Raw genomic sequence first — 25,110 nt, 5'->3', positions numbered from 1 at the left:
GGTGAAACACGTGTCGAGGTGATAAAAATAACGGTTTGGTGTTGGGATAAAACTTCAGTAATATCCATCAAATTTCTATGCAATATTTGTATTTTAAACATCCAAAATGAAAAAGTATATGCACAAATCGTAACGATATGCACTGAATACGTATCTGCGTCTTTATTTACAAATGGTCTAACATAATTATCTTCAATCCCTGTCGAGTACCAAGCTGCTGGTTCAACCGTTGAAGTTGAAATGTCAATTCAGTATATCTCTGACAACAGTATAACTAGTTGACACACGCATATAAATATTTTTATTATTCGAAGAAGAGGAGGCGGCTGTGTCGCAGAATAAAACGGCTATGGGTGTGTCTGTAATTAATAGAAGTGTGTCATTACGAAAAATTGGATGCTTAATATGATACCTACATAAATGTGCATGTACAGTGGGTTTGGTAACTAGAAGGTTGATGCTTCTTAACTAATTGTTTGATGTAATATTAATTCAAAGGAAAACCATTATAGATTCAATGTCAGATTGTCGGATTGTGTTGAATAACCTGAATGGAATTCAATTGTCTGTCTGAAGCTTTTTTTGATGAATTATTGCTTATGGCATGAATACTATATAGAAACGAACATATGTTTCCTATCAAAGAAAGATAGGGTCAGAATAAAAATGACGAAATGTTTGCCTCACGTTTATTGTGACAATTTTAGTTACACAATTCCATTAGTTCTTCTTGTGATATCAAATAATTGATACAACTGATACTCACAAATATACTTTCGAAAGACCCTTCTCGGCTTGAATACAAAATTCTGTTTAAAATCTGTTTAAAATCTGTTTTTCTGTTAACCAGCTGTCGCACCCCTACGAACGACAACCCTTAGTAGTCGAATCTTGAGCGAGCCAAGAATTAACGAGGTATTACCTTTTAACGTGTGATTCCTAACACGGGTTGGACGATAGCAAGTGAGAATCGATCGTTCAGACTAGGGCTGTACTTTCTGTTTCTTTCTTTATCAGTAACATTCATTTTGATTCGAATCTTCCTGATACTTCTGCAAGTTTTTTGTAATTTGATAATTGTTTTTTATTACACCCTTGATGTTCAATCAAATGATAGCAGTACTTATTTCTCTTCATGTACTGTAGATGGTTGCCGAAAAATTCTTTGAAACTTCATTTGAATGTGGAGAAAATAAAATCAAATTGTGTTGATATCGCAGCCGTCTACTATTTTCAATGACATTTTCTCACATATGGGTTATGAACTATCAAGGAACTCACGACTTATTCCTGAACAAGTCCTGAAGTTTGGAAGAAAACCAATGTAATTCCTATGTGATTTATCTATTCATTGAAAAAATAATTTACATGCAAATTCGCTTCCATCTTGATGAGTTTTTCATTTTACCATGCACCCAATCTGGTCTTCGCAAAGGATACAGTTGTTCCACAGCATTGTTAAAGGTGAGTAATGACATTTTTGCTGCCCTAGATAATGACGAACTGTGTACTCTCATGTTGGTTGATTACTCCAAGGCGTTTGACAAAATCAACTACCAACTTTTACTTGCTATTTTGGACTTTATAGGATTCTCAGATGATGCAATGGGAATTATTAAGCAATATCCATCTGAAAGAGATCAGTTCGTGCTGTTCAGTGGAATCCTGTCTCATCCTGCAATTATAAAAAGACGAGTGCCCCAAGGATCAATCCTTGGACCCCTTCTGTTCACTATTTATACTTCGCAATTTCATAAACAATACGTCACTTCTCAGTTCACTATTATGCGGATGACACACAACTTTAAAAAACTTTAAAAAAAGTGATATTCGTCTTGGCTGTGACCATATGAATTCCGATCTACAAATATTAGCTTCTTCATCGAAAAAAGCATTGCTTTTTGGATGCAAAGGAGCAAGAGGAAGAAACAAACACAATTTAACCTTGCTTCTAGACCATTCGCCATTAATAGTTTCCAGTTGTGAGAGGAATCTGGGGATTATGCTAGATATTCAACTAAAATTTAGTTATCATGTGCCCTTCGTCATAAAAAAACAGTTATTAACAAGAAAATGTAAGATCCTGTTATGCGAATCCCTTGTTCTGTCACACCTTAACTATGCTGACTGCATGTATGGGCTTGCTTTATTGCAAACTGATAGTCGCCGACTCAGATGATTCAAAATTCATGTGTCAGGCTTATAAGTGGTCTTCGTCGACGAAGTTAAATTTTTTCTGCATTTTCTGATTTGGGCTTGATAGATATGATAAAAAGGCGTTTACTTTATTTTTGTTCTCGTATACAATAATAATGTTTAGAAAACCGCGATATCTTTACAGTAAAGTGAGATTTCGCTCACAAATCCACGATGTGAATATACGTCTTGAAAATCAACTTACAATTCCTCGTTTCAAAACTTCTCTTTTCAAATAATCTTTTTTTAACAATATGGCCGAGGTTTATAATTGTATACCTGAAGAAGTGAGAAATCTTTCTCCATTTCCATTTAAAAAATCAGTCAGCACTCTTATTGCAACTGACAAATTGATTATAGATTAGTTTGTGCGGTCAGGTATTTTTCTTTATGGTGATTATAATCTTTACTAAATATCTATTCTGTATATTACATAAAATTTTCAGTTTTTCTGTATGATCTGGGAAAACTTTTGGAAAATCATTTGTTTCCAGTTTGAGTGGAAGAGCGTGTCTTTTCAATAACTCACCTTACCGTCAAGACCGAACTCTGCCTTTTGTCGGATTACCATACGAGTTTATATTTTAAGTTCGTATTCTATTTCATAATTCTATTTTGTAGTCTGGGGCAATAAAATCTATTATTATTATCATTCAATGTCTAAAAAAAATGAGCTGGTAATGACATCATACTTCGAATGTATTTCTCCACTTGAAATTCATACGAAGTAACTGAGAAGAGAAATTGCCTATTCTTGAAGCTGATAGTAAATATCCGACATGTCGGTGAGATGAAGTCAATCCACTCTAGTTCGATACCCTCTGCTCCATTAGCTCCATTAGACCCACGACAAATATTTTCTAATACATCTTTTTTTTTTTTAAATCAACGTCGAAATTTTTGGGTCGACCCGGTGCGGCAGAAACGGTCTCAGGGAAAATTATGGTACTTGTACGATATGGAAAGTTTCTTGCAAAATTGATAATCGTAAATTTTCAACTCTTTTCCCCTATATCAATGGTCGATTTTTCAGTATTATTCGGTAAACTGAAATAACCAATTCAATTGATTTTCATTTCTCACCGTTTACGAATTCTCCAAGGAAAACTACGTACGTAACATCCGTATAAACTATTCCTTTCCAAGCCGTCAAGTTATGCAAACTTCTCCAAATCATTACAAATTGCCAGTCATTAAGCCACAACACAGCGGTCTCTAAAAAATGCGATAAAAAATATTACAAGCATATTTTATAAATATTTATGATACAACACTCTATTTAATTTGGGCTATACATGGAACCTCGCTATTTGATTAACCTCGTAAATTTGACTAATGAGCACCTGACAGGCCTAAATGCTGTTAAACCCGTATATAATCAAGATTGAAGCCTGATGCATTTCAAACGACAGACATGCCGTCATCTAGTTTGGTCCGGATTGATTGCGTATACGGCTGACAGATTAACGAAACGAATTTTACCCAAACAAAATGAAAGTTTAAATGAAACGTATCTGGATTCCGTTCAAGACGGATTATGATTGATGTGTTTGTTGGTATAATTACAATAATATTATTTCTTTTTGTAACCGTCTTTTGCAACCGGCGGGTTCGCCATATTGGAAAAGAAACCCTAGAAAAATTGTAATTAATTACAATACTGCAGGATAAGAAACTTTTTTGAAATGTTTGCTCTTCAATTTCTGCAGAATACATATTTTTGTCGTACACAGCAATATTGATTTAAAGGTAAAATCTGGTGAAAATTCCAAATTCGTATGGACCTGGTCTAGGAGTCACACGATGAAACAGTATGTCCTCGTTGGTCGATAGATAGCAGCAAGTTCCAACCTTTCAGGATTGTCGTTTATGAGGAGACAACTGTTTATAGGAAAACCCCATAACCCAATAGATCGGACTGTAGAATAGTTGATAATATTGTAATGGTGATAACCCAATAATATGATTATCACGAAGTTGACAGAAATATTTTCTGAACAAAGAAAAGCAGTAGTAATCTCAAGTTGGAAATAGCACATTACTGTTTCATCTTTTTACTGTATGAAATAAAGAAAACGAAACACTCCATTGCACTGTTATTTCGAAGAAATTAAGTATACATATTCTGATGAGATATTCTGAAGACACTCTGAGAAATCGGTGGATTATTGATAAACTTTTTGCAATGTAATCTTTTCCAGCAATTCAATAGCTGGGACATTCCAATAGCTGTTCATTTACTCGTGTCAATTTTGTCATCAAAAATGAAAGTATAAACTTGGTATGAACAATCGGTATAATTACACTCTGTGTTAATATTGAACTATGCTTTTTTAACTTCAAGGGCAAATTTGAAGTTTAGTTTTAAATACAGAGGTTGAGAGTCGTAATGAAAGTATTAATTCATTCAATATATTTCGGGAACAAGTCCGACCTTTGTGCTTACCTTTCAGGTCCTTTATGACTTATCCAATGATTGTAATAGTTACGAACAATAGAACTGAATTGAACCGGTGCCTCATCATTTCAGAAGTTTTTTCATATTTCAGTTTTTGTTACATGATTTGAAAAAATAAACTTATTCATCATAAAGTAGAGACACTGAGTTTCAATAATTTCATCCTTGTCAAGCTCATGAAACGGCAAAATCTTCGAAAACTAAACATATTGAACAAAACATGAAAAGCGATAGTATTTTATATTTCCCGATTTTATTTTGTACCAGCTACTTTTCCGGACCTACATGCCGAATAATTGACTATTATAGGCAAATTCAAAAATTGAAATAATTAGAGAAAGAAAACTGCGAAAATTGCCAAAGTCTTCATATTTTTCAATTCTGAAGAAGGTAGTGCATGGCCTCCAACACTTTGGGAATGTGGAAGATGAACATATTCAAAAATGTTAAAGAAAACTCTGTATACGTTCCTGAATATTTCAGTGCTAAAACATTTACTGCTCGAATTTCCCATTGTGAATAATTTTCTGAAGCTATGTTTTTTGAAAATTAAAGTGAAATAATCCTTGGATCAATGGTTTTAGGGAATTTGAGTGAACTCATGTCATAATTATCATTATCCGCAAGCTATCGGCAATTCAAAATCAGGTTCCAGCGCCATGGTGACGAAAGTGCAAAACGCAGATGACTACATTAAATCTATGTTATATGTTCGATTATATGTATGTGTTTCGAGTCTCCATTTTGAAATTGTGCAACTGTTATTATTAGATTTTTTCTTGGTGAATATTTTTGGATTTTTGTTTATATAGTTCGTGCAAATGTTGTTCACCACCTTGGTGTTCAGTTAATTTTTTTTCAAATTAGGTGAATTTTGAATTGTTCTTTTTATTGGCAAGTAATTAATTTAGAAAAGTTTGAGTAATACAGATTTATCAAAAGTGAAACCTGTGTTTGTTCAAGCATTTTCAATCATATAATATGGCTGACATAATGGACAATTTTCCTGATTTTCAACAAATTCATCCGAGACTGTCATTCATCTGCATATCACTACAACTTCAACTTGACTCTTCCGAGGAAAATAATGAAAATTGATGTCAATGCATCGAGATTGTTATGCCTGTACCTCACATTGAGGAACACTCATGGTTCCAACTTGATTCTGAATCGCTTTAATTTATTAAAATTGGGAAAATTGAATTGAACAGCGGCAAAAATGACTATCAAGATAAACAATGTACTCTAGTTTACAAATTCGACACCAGAGTGGGGATCGCTTATTTTGAATTTCCTTTTAACAGTGAAGAAATATTTTTGAAACCGGACCTGCTCAAAACTCCGTCATATTTAACCTATCGTTCGATGATTAGTTTATACGATCTCAACAAGATCTATCTCTTCCACACTCTGGGAATAACTTTCTATTATCAAATTACCTGAAAAAATGTTAATTAAATTCCTCAACTCCAAATCTCGTATCAGCGATGTCCTGCATTCGAAATTTATTCGTCTAATAATAAAAAACCGTTGAAAGCATTAATTGCTTGATTTGAAAACAGAATGCCCGCCGTCTGGCGCCACCCAAACATGATACAAGTGTGTGTGGCGTGTCAAAATACTCAGAATTTCAACATATTTAACACTTTTAACGGGACAATATCGGTTTGGTTGCGGTTCGCGCGTGACTCATCTTTCTCTCGATTTGGCACGCTCCGATTAGTATATGGGTCAGCGCGTAATCGGATTGAAAGGTCCATGTCGCTTTTGGCGAAATTGCCACCTTGTGAATAGACCTTCACACTTTTGAAAAAAAAATACAGAATCAATAGTATTCGTTAGTTCTATAAGAGAATGGTTCATTCGTCATGAAGTAACACCCAAATTTTTCCATTTCGAGGGAAAAACGAAATTCAAAAAATGACTGTGACGTCACTACCCCCTTACAAACCGACTTCCCAAGATATATGTGATGTTTGTAAAGCAGAAAAGAGCACATGAATGAACAGACGACATTACTTTTCAATTGGTACTACTCAATCAAATATTTTTTTAACTAAATTCCAAATTTGAAGTCTTTGTTTCGTTATATGAAATACTCCTTTATTTCAGAACTATGAAATCGACCTCAGAAACAAGTTGGCAAAGTCACACGCACTGTCAGAACAAGTTCATATCAAATATTAGTTACGTCACTATTATGATTTCCACCCGATTTTGAAAAAACTACTGAAAAAAAATTGCGAAAAATATAAAACGAGGGACTATTGTACATGTAGTTTTCCCCTTTGCGATCATCCCAATATCAGGGCAAAGGTCTATCCTTAATACCAATCGGAATTATTGAAGGATTGAACCCCGGATTGAATCCCCTCAATGTTCCAATTTTCAACAAGTTGGTTTTGACTATTTTTCATAGGTGATTTTTTGTAGAGTATAGTTCACACGAAAAATGTATCACTAAACAGTAGCTTTTTCAAATGTATTCAGTACTGAGACAACAGGGCTGCGCACATGAACTCACTCCAGCTGATTGAGCAGAATTTGGTGACGTGATAAGAAATACATTTTCATTTCATACACCGAGTAATCGTTCAAAAACCATTTCATAGGTGAACAATAAATTCCAGTTGTTATCTGCCTGTTTTATGAAAATGTGGTTGAAAATCATATGGATCTGTATCTGTAGAGTAGGGAGGGTGAGTGTAAGCCCACAACACTCAGGCTACATGTACATCCTCCCAAGGAGTTGCCCTCCTAGGTCATCGTCCATGCTGCCCTTTCCAAGAAGGTGGACAGGTTACTGGAAGACATCTCCTTTATATCGCCAGGTGTAGGCCAAGACTCGCCAACCACACTCTCCTATTGACGATAACTCGGGGCACTCGCATAGGACATGCCTGACAGTCTCATCTTCCTATTCACACATCCTGTTTAGAGGTGTTTCCAATAGCCCCATATTATGGAGGTGTTTCCTTAGTTGACAGTGGCCAGTCAGAAATCTTACTGTCCAGCGTAGATTTTTCCTGGCCATCACCATATATTTCTTCGGCGCCAGCTTCTCAGGGTCGCCTAGGATGATCTTGACAAAATTGCATCCTTTGATTTCATCCCATCTCTTCACGGATTGGGCATGGGTGTAATATTTGGCTAGTTCTGCAGGCCGTAGGTGCCACTGAGTCCTAAAATTCTTAGTCCAACCGCTTCCTTGCCTGAAGAGTCGGCAATGCGATTACCTTCAACCCACATCAGGATGATGTTATTATATACCGAGGCGTTGGCTAAATCTTGGTGGCATTCTGGTACCAGCCCTGAGGTAACACGTTGTCAGTTCAACGCTAATAAGGCTTGTCTGCTGTCAGTGCATATTGTTATGTTTTTGCCATAAATTCCTTTCCTGGTTATTTCTTTTGTGGTGATTGAGATACCAGCCAGTTCTGTTTGGACCTCGTTGGTATTTTTCCATTCCCCACTTAATTCTTAGGCTTAGTGATCTGGAATACACTCCACATCCTGAGCCTTCTTTGGTTTTTGAGCCGTCTGTATATATGCGTATTGCATTTGTAGCATCTGCCTCTAAATTATATGGATATACTTTTTTGTGTGAAAGCAGAGTGAGCAGACTTCATTTGTAGTATGTTTCTGAACGTATCGAAGTGTGAGATCTATGAAAATAGAGTAGGTTTATGAACGATTCAGAATGAGATAATCATACTCTGGGTAGGTTAATGAACGTATCTCCGGAAGCTGTTGGAGCTTGAAACATGTGTCTTTGAGGTTTTTTGGTAATAATTTTCATTACAATCCATTTCATTGCCTGATCATCAGTTATCTGTTTTCTCTTTATGTATTCACGATGTTCGTTTTTACTTTCATTCATAGGTTTAACAGTTTATCATATATCACTTTTCCAAAAAAAAACAAGGATTCTACAAGTACACTCTTTTGTTTTCTCATCCGTATTCTCGGGCGGATACTGTAACAGTAAAAGTATCTAAATATTGGGAGTTGTGAAAGTTGTTTCTAACATCATATCTGTAACCGATTTCCTCAAGTTTTCCAAAAAAAAACGAAAACATATAAAGTTTGACACAAGTTGTCAAGATATATGGTGTTGAATTTGTGATGATTAATACGCATATATAAATTACTGTTTCCACCAATCTCCTTGAATACTCCTTCTACGAATTTTCCTTCAAAACAGTTTAAATAATAGTAACTTTTTCTTGTAGATCAGAAAATGAAATGCAAACTACTTCAACCCTATCAGAGAAACATCTGTCCCTTCTTTGACCCCAGCATTGAAGTTTTTTTTCGACAAACACTCATATTTATCGAATGAATTAATGACAAAATCAACATTGCATACCAATAGATAGTTGTTATGGAAGTTGTTTAATTTGATTGATTGAAGTATTTGTTTATTTTTTGCAAGAAGATAATTATTGTTGACAAACACTACCCACGCACCTTCAATTCGAATTTTTACATATTCTAGGATTCAACACATAACTATAAACATATTCCAGTCACAAAATAATTTTTTGTCTTTGCTTTTTGTTGAATAACTTTTTTCGAAAACCTATCTGTGAGTTAAGTAAAATAGTATTTATCGTTATATCGACATCTTTACACATTAAAATTCATATTTAAATGTGTACTTATTCCATATATCAAAGACTTTTTAAGTGGTGAATATCGAATGTAACATAGCATTTTGTTGAAGCTCAATTTGATTCAAAGGTGATTTTGAAATGTTTAGGACCAAATCAACCTGGACCATCTAGGGTTAATTGTTTTGCTTCCCGTGAAAATTTGTTATGCAGAACATTCATTGTCATCTATGAAATGTGTGAAAAAAATTAGTTTCACCTCCAACTTTGAATAAAATAATGTCTCACTTCCATACGGATATTTTTGATAAAAATCCATATTTAAACTCAGCGATTTTTTCATGAAAATTTCCAATCCCCCTCATAATTTCCGTTGAAAAAATCACATCTTTCGAGGAAATTGCCTCCTAAATGGAACTCAGCTTCCAAAAATATTGAAACTTGCAAAATGTAGAAATTTTTATTGTCAATTTCGACGAATGACAATGTAAAGAAAACTAAAGACTTTTTCATCTTCTATTGATACTTTCATTCATTATGTCAAGGGGTCGTCAATTAATCATGATAATGCGTGGTGATGTTTTAAAATACTCTCTTCTCTAACCAAAACCATGTGATTCTGTGAAACAAAGTGAAAATTATCAAAATGTTATCTTCAAATGTAGATAGGTATAATTTTTATTTATTTACAATTCAATATCACAATAAATAATGAAATTTGGAACAATCATGAAATACAAATCAATTCAAAGAACTAAGATTATAAAAAAAATCACATCAAAGGTGTTGCTCCGTTCCCTCCTGTTCATAAAAGAGGACATATGCCTCATCGCTCACAAGTGATTTTGGCGACATTGGGAACACGTGTGAATCGTTGTATTCATGCCACGTGCCACTATATGGGTGTCTGCAATATGCTGTGTAATTTAATTATGGAAAATTAAACAATGCGATAAAAATGTATATGGTTGCTAGTTGACTGGCATACTCGTAGTTGTATTGTTATACAGTCAGGGAATTTTGAGATATTATTATTTTATTATAACATACCTGTTATTCAATAAAGTGTATTCGAAAATAACATCAACAACTAACACTTGTCATAAAAAACTACACGTAATTAACTCACTTCTTTTCCCTCCCTCTTGTGATATTTGCCGAATCTCCTCTACTTTCAAGCCTCACGTGATTGATGAACGACCCCAAGATATGTTTGTTTTCAATTTGCCACTTATGGAATTTAATTCTAGGTGGTTATACTTTCATCCTGAGAAGAAATCATCCTCAATTAAAATATTGAACTTCTTGTTGCTGGGAAAGATGTCCGTTGGTAGGTCTTGATTATCTCTTGGTGTTGCTAACCAGGTTAGGTTAGGTTAGGTTAGGTTAGGAACACCAGGTTTCTTGTTCCGGTAAGGGAAAAGCGATTCATATAGATTCATATTACATCAGAGGTTTCAAATTCTACTTCCCAAGAAAATTTACTGTCATCGACAAAGCAATGGTTGGATCTTTGGGAACAACATCATTGATAAGTGTATCTAAGAGGCTACTTATGAAGCTTCGAAAACGATTTTTTACGACATAGTGAATGAACCATCAAGTCAGTAGTGGTCATGGGCCTAGGAAATTTCAAACGCAATAGTAATCTTCTGTATTGTAATTGTTATGTTAAGCTATATGGAAAGTTTCTGTTTCTTTTGATTATAGGCCGTGGTACAGACTTGAGCGATCTTCAAACGAGAAGGAAAACTCATTTTTGAAAGACACATTGGGGTATTTTCAAACTCAGTAACATGAGCAGATTCATCAAAAAAGCTTTGTTGAAGTTGAATTCGGTCAATTTAACTCTATTTCAAAGTATAGAATTGTATTCAGATTGAAGTATATCATACTGACATTGTACACTGAGTCATACAGCCAGATGTCGAAACATGTATCACCCTACGAACAATACCTATTTTCCAAAATCCTTTTTCCAGAAATATCTGTTCTACTGTTGACATGCTCCTTCCGACTCCTCAACAGGGACCCCTTAATCTTCTCACCCTTGCCCATTCAAGTCGTCAAACTATCAACTAGCACCGCGTTAAGCTGTAAAGCTTTCTTCGGCAACGGTATTATTGTCAGCTTACGGCATTGTGTCTAAACTGCGTTAAAGGATAGAGTAAATCATCATTATGTGGAGCTTTTCACTATGTCATTCACTTGACTGCGCGTACTGGGCGGTAGGTGTCACTCGATGAAAGGATTATATTTTATCCCGTTTATTTAATAGGTATAGAAGTGTCACTTTTGGAGCCCGCTCCACATTAGTGATTCATTCATTCATGTGGATAATTGTGCGCATGGGGACCAATTGTTGTTTGTATGATTTATTCAGTTGTCGTAATATCTCACTTCGATCACAACAAATGAAAGAGTGATAGAATTCAAATTGTAATGAGAGGATATTTTCGCTGTTGAAATTGTCCAAATCGAATATTTGGACTGCAATCTAGCACTAGACCCTGAGTTGGCGGATTTGTTTCCAATAGAAGTAAGTGGTAGGTATATAAGTGAAGACCATGGTAACAGTTATATCAATAAATATAACAAATGTTGATATAATAATAACAACACACAGTGTTAGAAATCACACTAAAAGGTAAGACCTCGTTAGTCCTTAGCTCGCACAAGTTTCGACTTCTGAGGGTGTTTGTTTGTAGGGGTGCGACAACTGATTAACGAAAAAACAGACAGAACAGATTTTCGACTTGAATTGGAAATAATCGTACAGGTCAATTTTTATAAAAAGTGGTATATTATTTCGGCTCTTCACGTATATTCTTGTCTAATATATGTACAGGAAAATGAACATATCATCGAAACAACATTGCATTGGTACAATTATCATCCCATAAGAAAAGGTGAATTAGCTAATAAGGCTCAAACAACATAACACCAGTTTATATGAAAAAAATCTTCCATATGTTGGATCAAAGTTTTTCAACTGTCTACCTTTTTTTGTCAAAAACAAACATACTTCAACAAATTCAAGAAAGAACTGAAATCTTTTCTAGTTCATAACAGTTTTTATTCTGTCTCAAAATATTCAGAAAAGAAGTGATAGATAGGTGTTATATTATATAATTATATAAGTGAATACATGATTTGTCTGAAGTGTATTTTAATATTGTATATGTACTGTGTTTGTTTTCATAGTATAAATGTATATTTCAAAACTTTCCAACTTGTGATTCTTTATATCACTTTTGTGATCTATGGTTAATAAATAATGATGTTCATGAAATGATGAAATGATCGAATAGGGAAAAAGGAGAAAGTTTGAATTCTTCAACCACAAACAAGCTTAATGAGATAAAAAATATCAAAAATTTGTAAATACTAAAACAGAAAACAACATAAGACAGAGAACCTCACAGAATAAATTTATATAATTGATAACGAAGTGGCATATGCAATATTTATTCAGTAAAAACTCAAAACCTACTCATCAATAGAATTGCAAAACTTATGACTGCTTCTAATGGAGCAGTTGCGGAATACATTTTCAAGAAAAAATTTATCAGAAATACCCAACACCTGTTATATCACCAGCTGAGAAAATGTAGAGCGCCAGCAAAAATTAAAAAAAAACAACTGATCGGGAATTTCATCACGATGGATGAAATATTGGACTGTAAATCTGTACTGTAACGAGTCTGCAGCCGCCCCTGATCAGTACGCTGGCCGAATCATGGAACAAACACATGACATCACCGCGAAAGAATGCAGTCGGGAGTCGCCGGTAAAAATCTAGTACCGAACCGACTACAGATTTCTAGAAAGGACCGTAACCGATATAAATATGTCTTCCCGACCCGAGAGGGCAGTTCAGAAAGTGAATCGAGCGGCTAAACAAGAAATTCAAATAGTGGAAATAAATTAAGCGTCAGTGTTGTAATAAATAAATCAGTTTGTGATTAGTGAATTATTGTTGGAAATATATTTGTTCAAGACAGTTAATTCTTCAATTTGTTTCATTATCTTACCAAACAACTTCAGCAAAGTCAAGTTGGTGTGTATTCCTATAAAAAAGTTGCTGTATATCGACAGTCAATTAAAGAGACAACCTAGACCACTACTGTACTAGTTTTCACAGATTTTTTTTCATATGCTGCTTGTCACGGGTAATAAAATACTTTACAATATCATATAAGATACATTTTGGAACGTTTGCTAGATTGCCTGTAGCCAAGGGCTTCCTTCCTAATAATAATAATAATTCAATATTGATTTGTTTGCAGTTTCAAACACTTTCAGTGGAAATCTGACAAAAACAATATACTTTTTCAGTATAGCAGAACTGGAACACTTCTCATAAGAATTCATTTGAAACAAGTACGTGAAAATAGTGTTTTCAAATAACTGAAAGTTTGATTTGCGAGTTCATTTCAAAATGTTCAGTGGGGATATTCTTCTTGGGCATTAAACATAAATGTATGAATAAATAATACATATATTGAATAAAAAACAATTTGAAGTCACAAGAGGAATGCATATACGAAATATTCGAAAAATAATTGAATATATTCAAAAACATAAGCTATACTTTTAAATGCCATTCTCGTGAGAAAAAATTACAAATGATAACTCATGATGCCGTTGAATTGGACACAAGAAGGAGCAATTTCCTGGTATCACCAGTATCAATTTCAGTAACTAAGTATATGGTTTATATTCCATATACTTACTTACATCATCAACAAGAGTGATTTTTTTTTATTTGACCGTATCTTATACATGTCTTCCCAAGATTTAAACTAATTTCATGAAATTGGCCATTCATCAAAGCAGAGATCGATCGAGTTCAGAAAACAGTTCACGAGAACCACCCATGTAGTCCAAATAGAACCAATTTGCAAACCTATAATTATGCCTTCCTTTTACTTTAGGTAATAATAACTATAATTTCTGCTACCGCAATTAAATATCGCATTTTGGCACATAATTCTGGGTCAGGCATTTCCTCTATATGTCTTAATTTGAGGTGCCTCAAGCACTAATTGATAGATACCACTTTTTCAAATTGTTTAATAAAGACGAATGGAAGGTTTTACCGTGATCAGGGTGGTTTCTTCTAGGAAAAATATTTTGAAAAGATATTTTGATCATTCATGTTTCTAGTATTATATTTTATTAATTTCTATCGAGCTGCATTCAGTGCACCAATTTATCAATTGTGACTGCATTGCATCATGAAGGTTTGTAATTGAAAAGTTTACCCTTCAACTGAATTGAGAGGACTTTCTATGGAAAATATATATATATATATATATATATATATATATATATATATATATATATCTATATATATATAAAATCGAGAAAGGTTAAGTACTTTCTACCGCCTGCCCGGTAAAAAAGTACTAATCTATATATATATATATATATATATATATATATATATATATATATATATATATATATATATATATATATATATATATATATATATATATATATACGTCAAAAAGGAAAGGATTAGTCGGAACAGCACTCAAGAAAAATTATTGGCAAACCGCGAAAAATCTGCTTCGAAAAAAACCGAAAGTTTTGAATTTTGGCGTACACTGTAGCTTATCAGATACCTGATTTGTGACGGACAAGCAATCGAGTAGTCAGACATAACAACAACCCAATAGTAATAAAGATATATTTTTTATTCTACCAGTATATCCTATACAATATAACAAATTATGTTTATTTGTTAATCATATGTAAACAAACAATAAAATTATGTATTTTTGTGGTTCTACTTGACTGATGCATGAAATTCTTTTTATTTTTGCAATTTTTTTATTTCACATGGATTTCCAAATCTCGGTTTCCTATTTTTTTTCTACTATCGAAGATTCTTTCGAGAGAAGTTTGACAATTTGTGATGAAAAAGTAACTAAAATGAGTTTGTTGTTTTGAAGTTTTTGCTTCATAATCTCAAGTATAATATTTATAGAAACCTATCTGTGAAGCGATTTCTGGAAGCTTTTGCAGAAAATTGAGGTGTTATAACATTAATGTGAGATTTGATTTTGTCTTCATTTTACTATTATGATGTTGGAAATAAAAAACAGTTTGGCAGCTGAAAGTTTGAAATTAGTCGTCAAATATGAAAAGACTAATTTGACAGTTAAGAAAGACTGAAACAATTAGTGACTGGTCGTCCAATAACAAACTGTTGAGGAAAACCGCAAATTCTAAGAAGTTCTTCAAAGCGTTGAGAATTTAGTTTAATGACCATGTTTGGTTTGATTGCGTCTAAAGTTATTGAAAGTGCCGCATTGCAAAGAAACCACATCTTATATTGTGAAAACAAACGCATCCACAAGTAACTGCTTGGTGCAAATTTCGGGTTGTAGACATTATTAGGCTACTCTTTTTTTAAAGAGAGTTTTGTCAAGCAGCAACTATTACTGATGCACAATAAACATTTCTTTCTGTGAAAAAACGGTGGCCCATGGCATTCAATCTATGAAATTTTCAATTACTGCAGGCATTTCTTGTACCCTGAATCATGTGTTTTCACATCACTCGACTTATTTCTATGGGTTTATTTGAAGTTGAATTTTTTATGCGAACAAGCTTATAAACACACATACATTGAAAGAAGAGATTTATTTATATATATCCTTGTGCGTGGAGAAAAAACTGATAAATTTCTTCCAAACCTTGCATACATTTTGATATATATATATATATATATATATATATATATATATATATATATATATATATATATATATATATATATATATATATATATATATATATATATATATATATATATATATATATATATATTGAAATGAAAATGAAAGTTCTATCTCTCACAAGACTGCGAATTTCCAGTAATGTACCTAAATACATTTTCGTAGAGGTCTACGGTTGATTTTTTGAAGAGTTACGTATTCCAACGACAACACAATTAGAGCACTATAATGATTATGTATTTTTCTACAAAATCCAAATGGGGGTATTCTATGTAGTATATACGGTACTTTGAAAATATATATTCTATATTCGTACAAAGAAGTAACAGGGTCATTTGTAAAGTCTGCATCAACCGTGAAATGAACTCACGTTTGATTTTACAAAAGCTCTACATAGTTTCAAACCTAAATTTAACTCTCTTCAATTGAGCTATTCTTTTAATATCAATGTGTATTATTTTCATACAGAAACAAGCTTTTCAATCACCCGATTTGAATTTTGGAGAAACACATGTATTCGATAATGCACTACTTTGAACAAAATGTCTTTAAAGTTAGGTTAGGCTAGGTTACGTTAGGTCTGAAGTGAGTGGGTATATTCGACCCTCCACCGCAACCCGCAAGGGTTTATTGTGGCTCACACCTATTCACACTCGGCCAAATAAACCCAGCTTCTTAACGAAGCCGATTAGTTTGTATGGCGAGTGATTTATCAGGTCAGATGGTAGGAGTACGGCTCTGCCGTATGGAGGCATGAAGTCAGAGGTCATTTCCATTATGCTGTGACTTCCAGTGTCAGCCAATAATCTGTTGGACTATGCACTGAATTCATTTGTGCAATTGGCAATGTGCACAAGTCTGTATGCAGTCCATCTAGCCTCTTTTTCCAGAAAAATGTGGAGAGGAGGTAAATCTAGAAGGATCTCCAGGGCCGCTGACGTTGTGGTACGTTGTCATCACTGATAGCCAGACAAGCCTGACTCTGTAAGCCAAAGAGCTTCGCTTGGGTCGTTTTCTGTAAAGCCTTCGACCACCAGGCAATTGCACCATAAGTGATCATTGGTCTGACAATCATCACATAAATCCAATGGATTTGTTTGGGACCTGAACCCCAAGTTTTACCATAAATCCTTCGACATGTCCATAGAGATAGTCTGGCTTTGTGTAAAACTTTTTCTAAGTGAGCGTTCCAGGTGAGTCTTTTATCAAGGACAATGCCAAGATATTTCACCGCCGTTCCAAATGAAATGACCTCACCATTGAGGAGAAGTGGCATTGGATTGTCCAATTTTCTCCTCTTGGTGAAGGGGATCAACACAGTTTTGCTGGGATTGACAGACATCTGCTAACTCAGACACCAACTGTGAACAACGTCCAACGTGCTTTGGAGGATATTACAAGCTACCCTTCCCGACGTGGACCTTGCCAGGATGACAAGGTCATCTGCATAAGCTTGTAGATCTACTTTTTCGGGGGCATTAAGCAGACTATCTATCAGGAGCGACCAGAGAAAGGGAAATAGTACCCCACCTTGAGGGCAGCCCCTGTTGACCCTAAAATTAATGGCTTCGCCTTGAAGACTTGTAGTTGCAGTTCTGTTTACTAGCATGACACAGATCCAGCCAGTTATGATCGATTTCATACCCTTACTAGCCAGAGACAATCGAAATCAATTTGTTTTCAAGGGATTGGGATATTTTTTCAACGAGGTTGTTTAATGCTAAATCTGTCGATTCGCCAGTTTGATAAGCATATTGGTGCTTATTTAGGGGGGATGCATGTAATACTACCCTCCTGATGTGTCCGTCCACTATCCTCTCAACTCCTTCCAACAGGAAGAGTGTAAGGCTAATTGGTCGTGCCGATTCAGGGTGTGGGTCTCTCCGACCCACTTTAGGTATATATACCACCCTTGCTGCCGAACAACTAGCTCTATACAATTTTGTGATAATAGGTAAAATTATTTCCAGTCCGTTTTGAAGATGAGCTAGAAACATACCATACTGGGTATGGTATATTTCTAGAAGGGCTGAAAATACTTGATAGCGCATTCAACTGCCGGTGCTGTGACAACCTTCTTTGCAACGTCCCAATCGTTCTTTTTTGGGCGTTTAGCGCCTTCGAAAATGGGAGTTCTGTTGTTATCAAGAGTCAGATTTCCAGGAAAGTGGTTTTCTATCAAAAGCTCTAACGTTTCTTCACTAGAGGTCGTGAATGTTCCATCGGGTCTTTAAAGTACTAAGCGGTTTTATGTAGGTTTCATTCTGTAAAGAAGGTTTAATTTATTAAAAAAAGTGCAAAAAATGAAAATTATCTCATGTTGTTTGAATTTTTTGAATGTGCCTAAAACCGCAATTTAAAAATTATTTTTTGAAGAACAACTAAAATTTGGCCTACAATGTGGCTGATATTTTTTGGAACTTTCAAGTTTTATTTTGTAGGTTTCATCGGTCGCACTGTATATGCCATCAATTTTCACTCAGGCACAAACATTTCGGCAAATTTACCAAACAAATCACTGTTATTTGAACAATGGTTGTTCTATGTCACCATGTCCGTCAATGGAAAAGCCATCGTCATTCCTACGTGTTCATGAATGTACGGAATGCGGACCTAAGTGTGAAAAATTCAACATTTCCACTATTAGCACTTTATCACTTGGGATTACCATTCTTGTTGGACGAGGTGGGGATCTAAACGAGAACTGAGACTTTGCTCCGTTTTTGTTTTTGCCGCACTCAAGTACTTGAGATAAATTGAATTCGTAATAATATGTGACGACTGGAAAATTATATTGAATAACTGAAATACTCGGTCAATATTACAGCATCTTATTCTGTCACAGCGACGCCTGAATACTGAAGCGGCGGCTAGTCTCGATTTTTTTGAATTTCAGTCGACTAGAGGTCCTTATCACTGGCGACTATGGCACACTTCATGGACGGTTTCGAAGTATTTAATTGTTTCAAAGTCGTATGAGATTCATAGTTTCGTTGTTGATCGAATCAGTGAGTTCTAAAATGGGTATAGACGTTCAACGAATTGGTTGAGTATTGGTGGTTTCAGTGCTTTTGGATTTTTGGTATGATCTCAAGTCAGCATTATTGGTGAGTTGATATCTTCCATTTTTTTTTGCTACTCTCGAATCTCAAAATCATACCGGCTTGCCGCACTAAGGCAGAAATCTTAGCCGCACAGATGCAGAAAGCTGTCATTCTTGGCTCACTGCGTTTGCTCAGGGCACATGATTCTCGGACCCAATGATCACTTACCCCACGGTGTGGGGAGTGGTCATTGGTTGATTATGCTGGCGCGCCCTCCCGAATGTATCGGAGCTTCGGGGGATAGGGCCCGACCAGCGCACACTACGGTGAAAAAAAAAATAGTAATAATAATAATAATATTCATTTGTCAAATCTTCTTAGAATCAATACATTGATTATTGAAGAGCATAAAGTTATCCTGAGTAAATTTATATATAGTAAACAAATAAAAACGATAGCCACTTAGGTTCTCATGGAACTTGTCTGTGAAAACAAATATTTTCCTTTGTTGCGTCTTATGAGAATCATGATTTTTCTACCTCATCAGTTCATCAGTTTACAGTCTGTTATTGCGAAAATAATTAATCTTCAAATTCTTATGAGCTTATAAGAGGAAATTTGAACTAATCGAGAAGAAAAGAAAATGAAAATATGAGAAATGAATCAATTTGCTGGGTCTACAATGTTCTTGACGAATTCTCTAGTTTGTTCAAGAATCCATTTTCAATATGTTTCTTTCCTAGATCAATATTATTAAGTGTGTTATCTGATTTAGAAATTTAGCTCCATTATAAGTGAAGCATCTTTGACCAATTGTTCTATTTGCTCTTGATATGTGCACTGCTGCAGAGTTTTGTGCTCATGTTTTCCGATTGTGGGCTAAGTTTTTCAAGTAATTTCTATTTTTCAGGAGAAATGTTATAATCGTTTGAGAAAACAGTTGCCTTAAATCTGAAATTTTTAATGCCCCACAGAGCTGTTCTGTTGAATAACGAGAGCTTTTATTATATATAATTTCCAGAATAAATATCTGTATTATTTTAGTGGATCGAGTGCAGTTATATTTATACCACCCCAACCAATTATACCGTATTGTAGAAGAGATTCTACATATGCGTGGTATAATATTCAAGGGTTAGTTTATTTCGGAGCATTACTGTAATTATACTTCACTTTTCGTACCGAAAATAAAAAGATTCAATAATGAGAGTGTTTCAATTTGTTTATTTCCATACTCTCCAACAAGTTGAGTTCCAAACATTTCTTCTGGAAATGGAGGGGCTAGAATTCAAGGTTGAACTTATGTCTCTCTGTGATTAATTGAATGGCATATGTGGAATTTATTTTACCATTCTGTGAACTATTTCTGTTTTCCTTCATGCATAAAGCAATAAACTGTGAGTTATAATTTGTTAAGTCTTCCTATTGTTTCTGGCAATTTGCTAGCATTTCAGACGCTGCTCGCTCGGTAGGAGTCAAGAGCTTCAATAGAAACATTCCACCTACAGAAATGACTGAAATATTAATATTTTTTTCAGTAGAAAAAAACCCCGACAATATCTATGGAAAAAAAATCACTAAGTTTAGAAAAGATATCATGAATAAACAAGTTAGTGAAAGGTAACACGATCAGGACAGTAGATTCTGCATATATTCGTTAGTCAATTGAAACAAAATTTTGAACTGAAATATGGATTCGATGCAAAACAAATAATGCATCTGCCGTGTTTTGCAAGCAAATTTAAGGTAACAAACTGCTTTAGAAACCAATAAAAACAATCACACAGACAGAAAATACGTATGAATGCAACAAGTTGCTTACTAAGTGGATCAACAAAACGGGGATCGACACTTCATTCAGAATATCGGTGATTCAGTGTGAAGAAGTAACACCTCATGCTAACCAACCGTCTACCGTTTGATCGCCTACATGGACCCTGTCATATTACGCAGTAACGGTATGAACTTTCCAGAATAAAATTTATCACACTTGTACAGATTATCCATTGATATCATTTCATTCAAAATAGGAAAGATTAACATACCAAAGTCCAAGGAATAATGAGAATTAGTTTTCTGATTCCAGTTATTTTGTGTTTTTTTCAATAACATCATCATCAATCAACGAATTTGAAATGTGTTGATACATTTTACATATTGGATTAACTGAAAATATATAGGAACACATATCTAGATCATATCTCACATGGTTCTGAAGTGGATCTGCGGTTTCGAGTTGATCTGAATGTATGTTTTGTGCATATCATATTACGGCGAATTATCTTTGATGTCAGTAGAAGAAACGATGTCGCATTTTCAAAAAACTTGACATCGCCTTTACTTCCACATGTTTTCCCTGTTAACTGTAACAAACAAAGTATTCGTGGTTTGGCGCTGATGCTTTGTCTTTTGACTCTGTTTCCATTCAAGATATATTTACATCAACATGTTCTATTGTAGATCATCTTATGTACGTTTATATATGATTTAATAATAACCTCTTGTTAACTTATGATGACTCTGTCCAAATCAATGAAAAATGATAACGATTTCATTTCATTTAGTTTTCAAAATCTTGATAGTTACCCTTCAATAATAAAAATTTACTTTCTACTTTTCAACAATTGTACTAAAAATGGTGACTGTTGTTCCTGGTAACTTCGCCATTATTTGCATGTCCACAGGCAACTTTCAACTGATTTTAAGGAAACTGGTAGGAACTTCTTATGGAAACTTTGCAATTTTATGTATATGAGCATCAATTTTGTGCAGCTTCCCAGAAAATACTTCCCAACGAAAAGTTTCCGTCTTGAATTATTACCCTTAGTTTATAAAAACGCAAGGTAAGGTAAGAAAGTTGAAGCATTGAGAAAACACACTTGCGTTCTAGATAAAAAGTAAGGTAAGGTAACGTCCGTAAGGCAAGGTAAAGCAAGGTAACAAGTTGGCAATTTTCAACTTTCTGCGTTGCGTTCTTACCTCCGACCAATCAGAAAGCGCCATACTACGAACTTTGACAGATATATCCGAATGGTGTAGAGATAATGTCACCAGATAAATTGAAAAAGTCACATTGTGAAATTTGATTTTTCTTTTGAGGGATATAAATACAAAAATTGCCGTGAATGTGTCAATAGTAAGTGTGTATCTTTTACTCAAGAGAAAGAAACGAAAAAGGAGGAGTTTTATTGTTATACCCATTCTGAGAAGCAGAAAGACTCAGGGGCAATTTCAGTTATTTAAAAGAATGAAAAATGATGAGGATCCATTTTTTGTGTACAGAAGAATGAACAAAATATGTTTTGAACATTCAGTGAAATTGTTAGCGCCTTCATTGTTAAAAAGAAGATATGAATCGATATCTCCAGAAGAGAAATTGGCTATTACACTTCAGTAAAGGGAATTGTTTAAATTGAAAATGTGTATCTGACAAAAAAAATCTGCTATTTATCGCAAGAAACTTTGCAACAGTCGGTAGCGTGGCATACCATTCTGGAAAAACCACAATCCATAAAATTACTGAGGAAATTTGCGGTTTTCTGTGGAAAATTTAAGCCCCAATATTTCTTAAACCATCAACGACTGAAGCTGAGTGGCTGACATTGAAAAAGGATATCGAGAAAAATGGAATATACAGCATTGTCTCGGTGCTCTCTCCTATCAGTTGCTTCGGTACCAGACTTTCCGCACTGAGCCACTTCTTTTTTTTTCTTTGGTATATCTATCTTTCGAAACTTTATATCGCCTTTGACATTTCTCCTCTGGTAGCTCTACTATTTTGGCAATCATCTGTCCTGACATCACCTTCATCAATTTGTTTTTAAATTTTTTATCATAAATTATTGGGTATTGTTCTATTAATGTTATAAAATATGTGTCTCCCATAATATTACAGAAATGAAAGTTATTATTTATTTCATATGAGTGATTTTTGCTGTCAAGATTATGGAAATGAAATGTCAATATTTGTTTATGCATTCCTGCCAACCCAAAAATTACCAAAACCTATAATCACTATGGCAATTCTTCATACTTTACTTTTTCGTGAACGTCAAAAAATGGATACCTTACCTTACCTCTCTGCATTACCTTGCCTTACCTTGCATTATTATACACTAGGTGTTAAACTGAAAGTTTTCAGGAAAATACATTTTCACCCCCACTCATAGATCCGCCCTCTGTCCCAACTCCTCTGTCACCTAAATTCTTTAACAATGCATCATCTCCTGGGGCTTCTTAGAAAGAATGTCGATTCAGAATTTTAAATAATTCTAACAAAACAAATTGATGAGGAAATAAATATTTCGAAGTACACTTCGAAACATTAACCTCTCTCGAGTACCTACATAGTAGGGTGTGGTGAACGTCTGTCGGAAAACAACTACTTTCCCGGCTAATATCACGATGGATAGTGAATTATATCCGACAGACATGTATGCAAGATTCCTCACAGAGGCTAGTCTCGCAGATGTTTCTCGTTCATCCAGCAGCAGAACCATGCTGAAATTATTCAAGTAGATCACCTGCAGATTGTTAATTAGTTACAGCTCCATCTCATGAACGAAGCCCCAAGCTGGGGCCATATATCAAAACTCTAATAGAAATCACTATCGAGGAAATAAATATAAATAATACAATAATGTATTACTCAGTTTTAATCTTCCTCTTTGAAGATGATCACTTGGTGATCGAAACACGTGTCGAGGTGTTAAAAATAACGATTTGGTGTTGGGAAAAAAACTCCAGTAATATTCATTACATGAATGTCTGTCGAATATAATTTAATATCCAGCGTGGTATTAGCGGATATTAGATTAATGTTTATAGTATTCCTTGAAATCAACTTGTCAAATATCTGTTATTCGCTGCTTTCGCATTTCTTATGTCGGCTTCGGGACGAATACAAATTTTTACGGTGCTTCTGAAATAGTCGATATTGTATTTCGGCTCTCGAAAAACAACAACTCTGCTATACAGTGTGTTGATTTGGAAACGTATCACCCTCTATTTTTCGGCCCCTATAGAAAATCTAAAAATTTGCAAAATCGAATCAAACATATTTCTGATATGACATTTTCTAGGCTATATAGTTTTCAATTGAATTACATCGGCCCTGTATTGGAGGGTCGAAATATACCTCATTTTGAAGGTTGCTCAGCTATCTTTTCAAAAATACCACTTACTTGACTTGCAAGCACCATTCATGATGATAATTGAAACATTTTCTCAAACATTTTTCATTTCTATATGCGTTTCGCTGACTATGGTGTTCATTCATTTTTGAAAGGCAATACGTCTACTCAAATCAAAGATGAGTTGGATTCTGTGTATGGGGACTCTACACCATCATTCATCACAGTGAAACTTTGGGCAGCTGAATTTCTACGTGACCGTGAGTGCTTATGAGAAGATGAACGTTAGGGACGTCCAAAAACTGCAACTACTGACAAAAATATCGTCCACCATGGTGCTAGACAACCGCCGAAGTGGGAGGGATAGCAGATTTCATGAACATGTCAAAAGAACTTGTTTGTCACATATTGGATCAAAATTCAGGCATAAGAAAGCTTTCCGCGTGTTGGGTGCCGCGTTTGCTCACGTTAGACGACCAAAACCGTGTTCGAATGAACATTTCCAATGCTCTGTTGGCGCAGTTTAGGCGCAATAAATCCCAGTTTTGGCGCTGAATTATTACTGTAGATGAAACTTGGATACACCATTATACGCTCGAAACAAAAATACAGTTCCAAACAGTGGACTGGAAAGGGAGATCCGGCTCAACAAAAACTATTTTTTCGGCTTAGAAAGTGATGGCGACTGTTTTTGGGATAGTCATGGAGTTATTGCAATCGATTATTTTCAAAAAAGGAAAACTATTACAGGAGCATATTACGCATCATTAATTGAAAAGCTGAAGGCAGATCTTGCGAACAAACAGCCACATTCGCTGAAAAAAAAATACTGTTTCACCAAGACAATACACCGTCTCACACCTTAGTGGTTTCCATGGCGATAATCCCCGAATTACGGTTTCAACCACCATCCAC

The 25,110-nt window shown here is 34.7% G+C and overlaps 1 protein-coding gene and 1 long non-coding RNA gene across 9 annotated transcripts in view; one reads left to right on the top strand and one right to left on the bottom strand.

Moving 5' to 3' along the window:
* The window catches only part of LOC141483070 (uncharacterized), a 309,939-nt gene that overhangs the window by 80,143 nt on the left and 204,686 nt on the right, over nucleotides 1–25,110 (bottom strand). The window lies entirely within an intron of this gene.
* The window catches only part of LOC111504691 (uncharacterized), a 213,708-nt gene that overhangs the window by 165,835 nt on the left and 22,763 nt on the right, over nucleotides 1–25,110 (top strand). Inside the window, exon 1 of one of the 5 annotated variants that reach the window (XM_074177268.1) lies at nucleotides 19,089–19,126. The exons of the other annotated variants lie outside the window; for them this stretch is intronic. Within the exon in view, the coding sequence (XP_074033369.1) occupies nucleotides 19,104–19,126 (23 nt within the window). The 5' untranslated portion in view covers nucleotides 19,089–19,103. Of the gene's footprint in view, nucleotides 1–19,088; nucleotides 19,127–25,110 lie in introns of those variants that run through there. 5 annotated transcript variants of the gene reach the window in all.

The sequence above is a fragment of the Leptinotarsa decemlineata genome, unplaced genomic scaffold (genome assembly GCF_025532065.1).
Source record: "Leptinotarsa decemlineata unplaced genomic scaffold, Ldec_3_MD MMD2_tig00002974_RagTag_RagTag, whole genome shotgun sequence".
Lineage (NCBI taxonomy): Eukaryota > Metazoa > Arthropoda > Insecta > Coleoptera > Chrysomelidae > Leptinotarsa > Leptinotarsa decemlineata.
The sequence above is the reverse complement of the archived record's forward strand: the minus strand, read 5'-3'. Positions and strand labels throughout refer to the sequence as shown.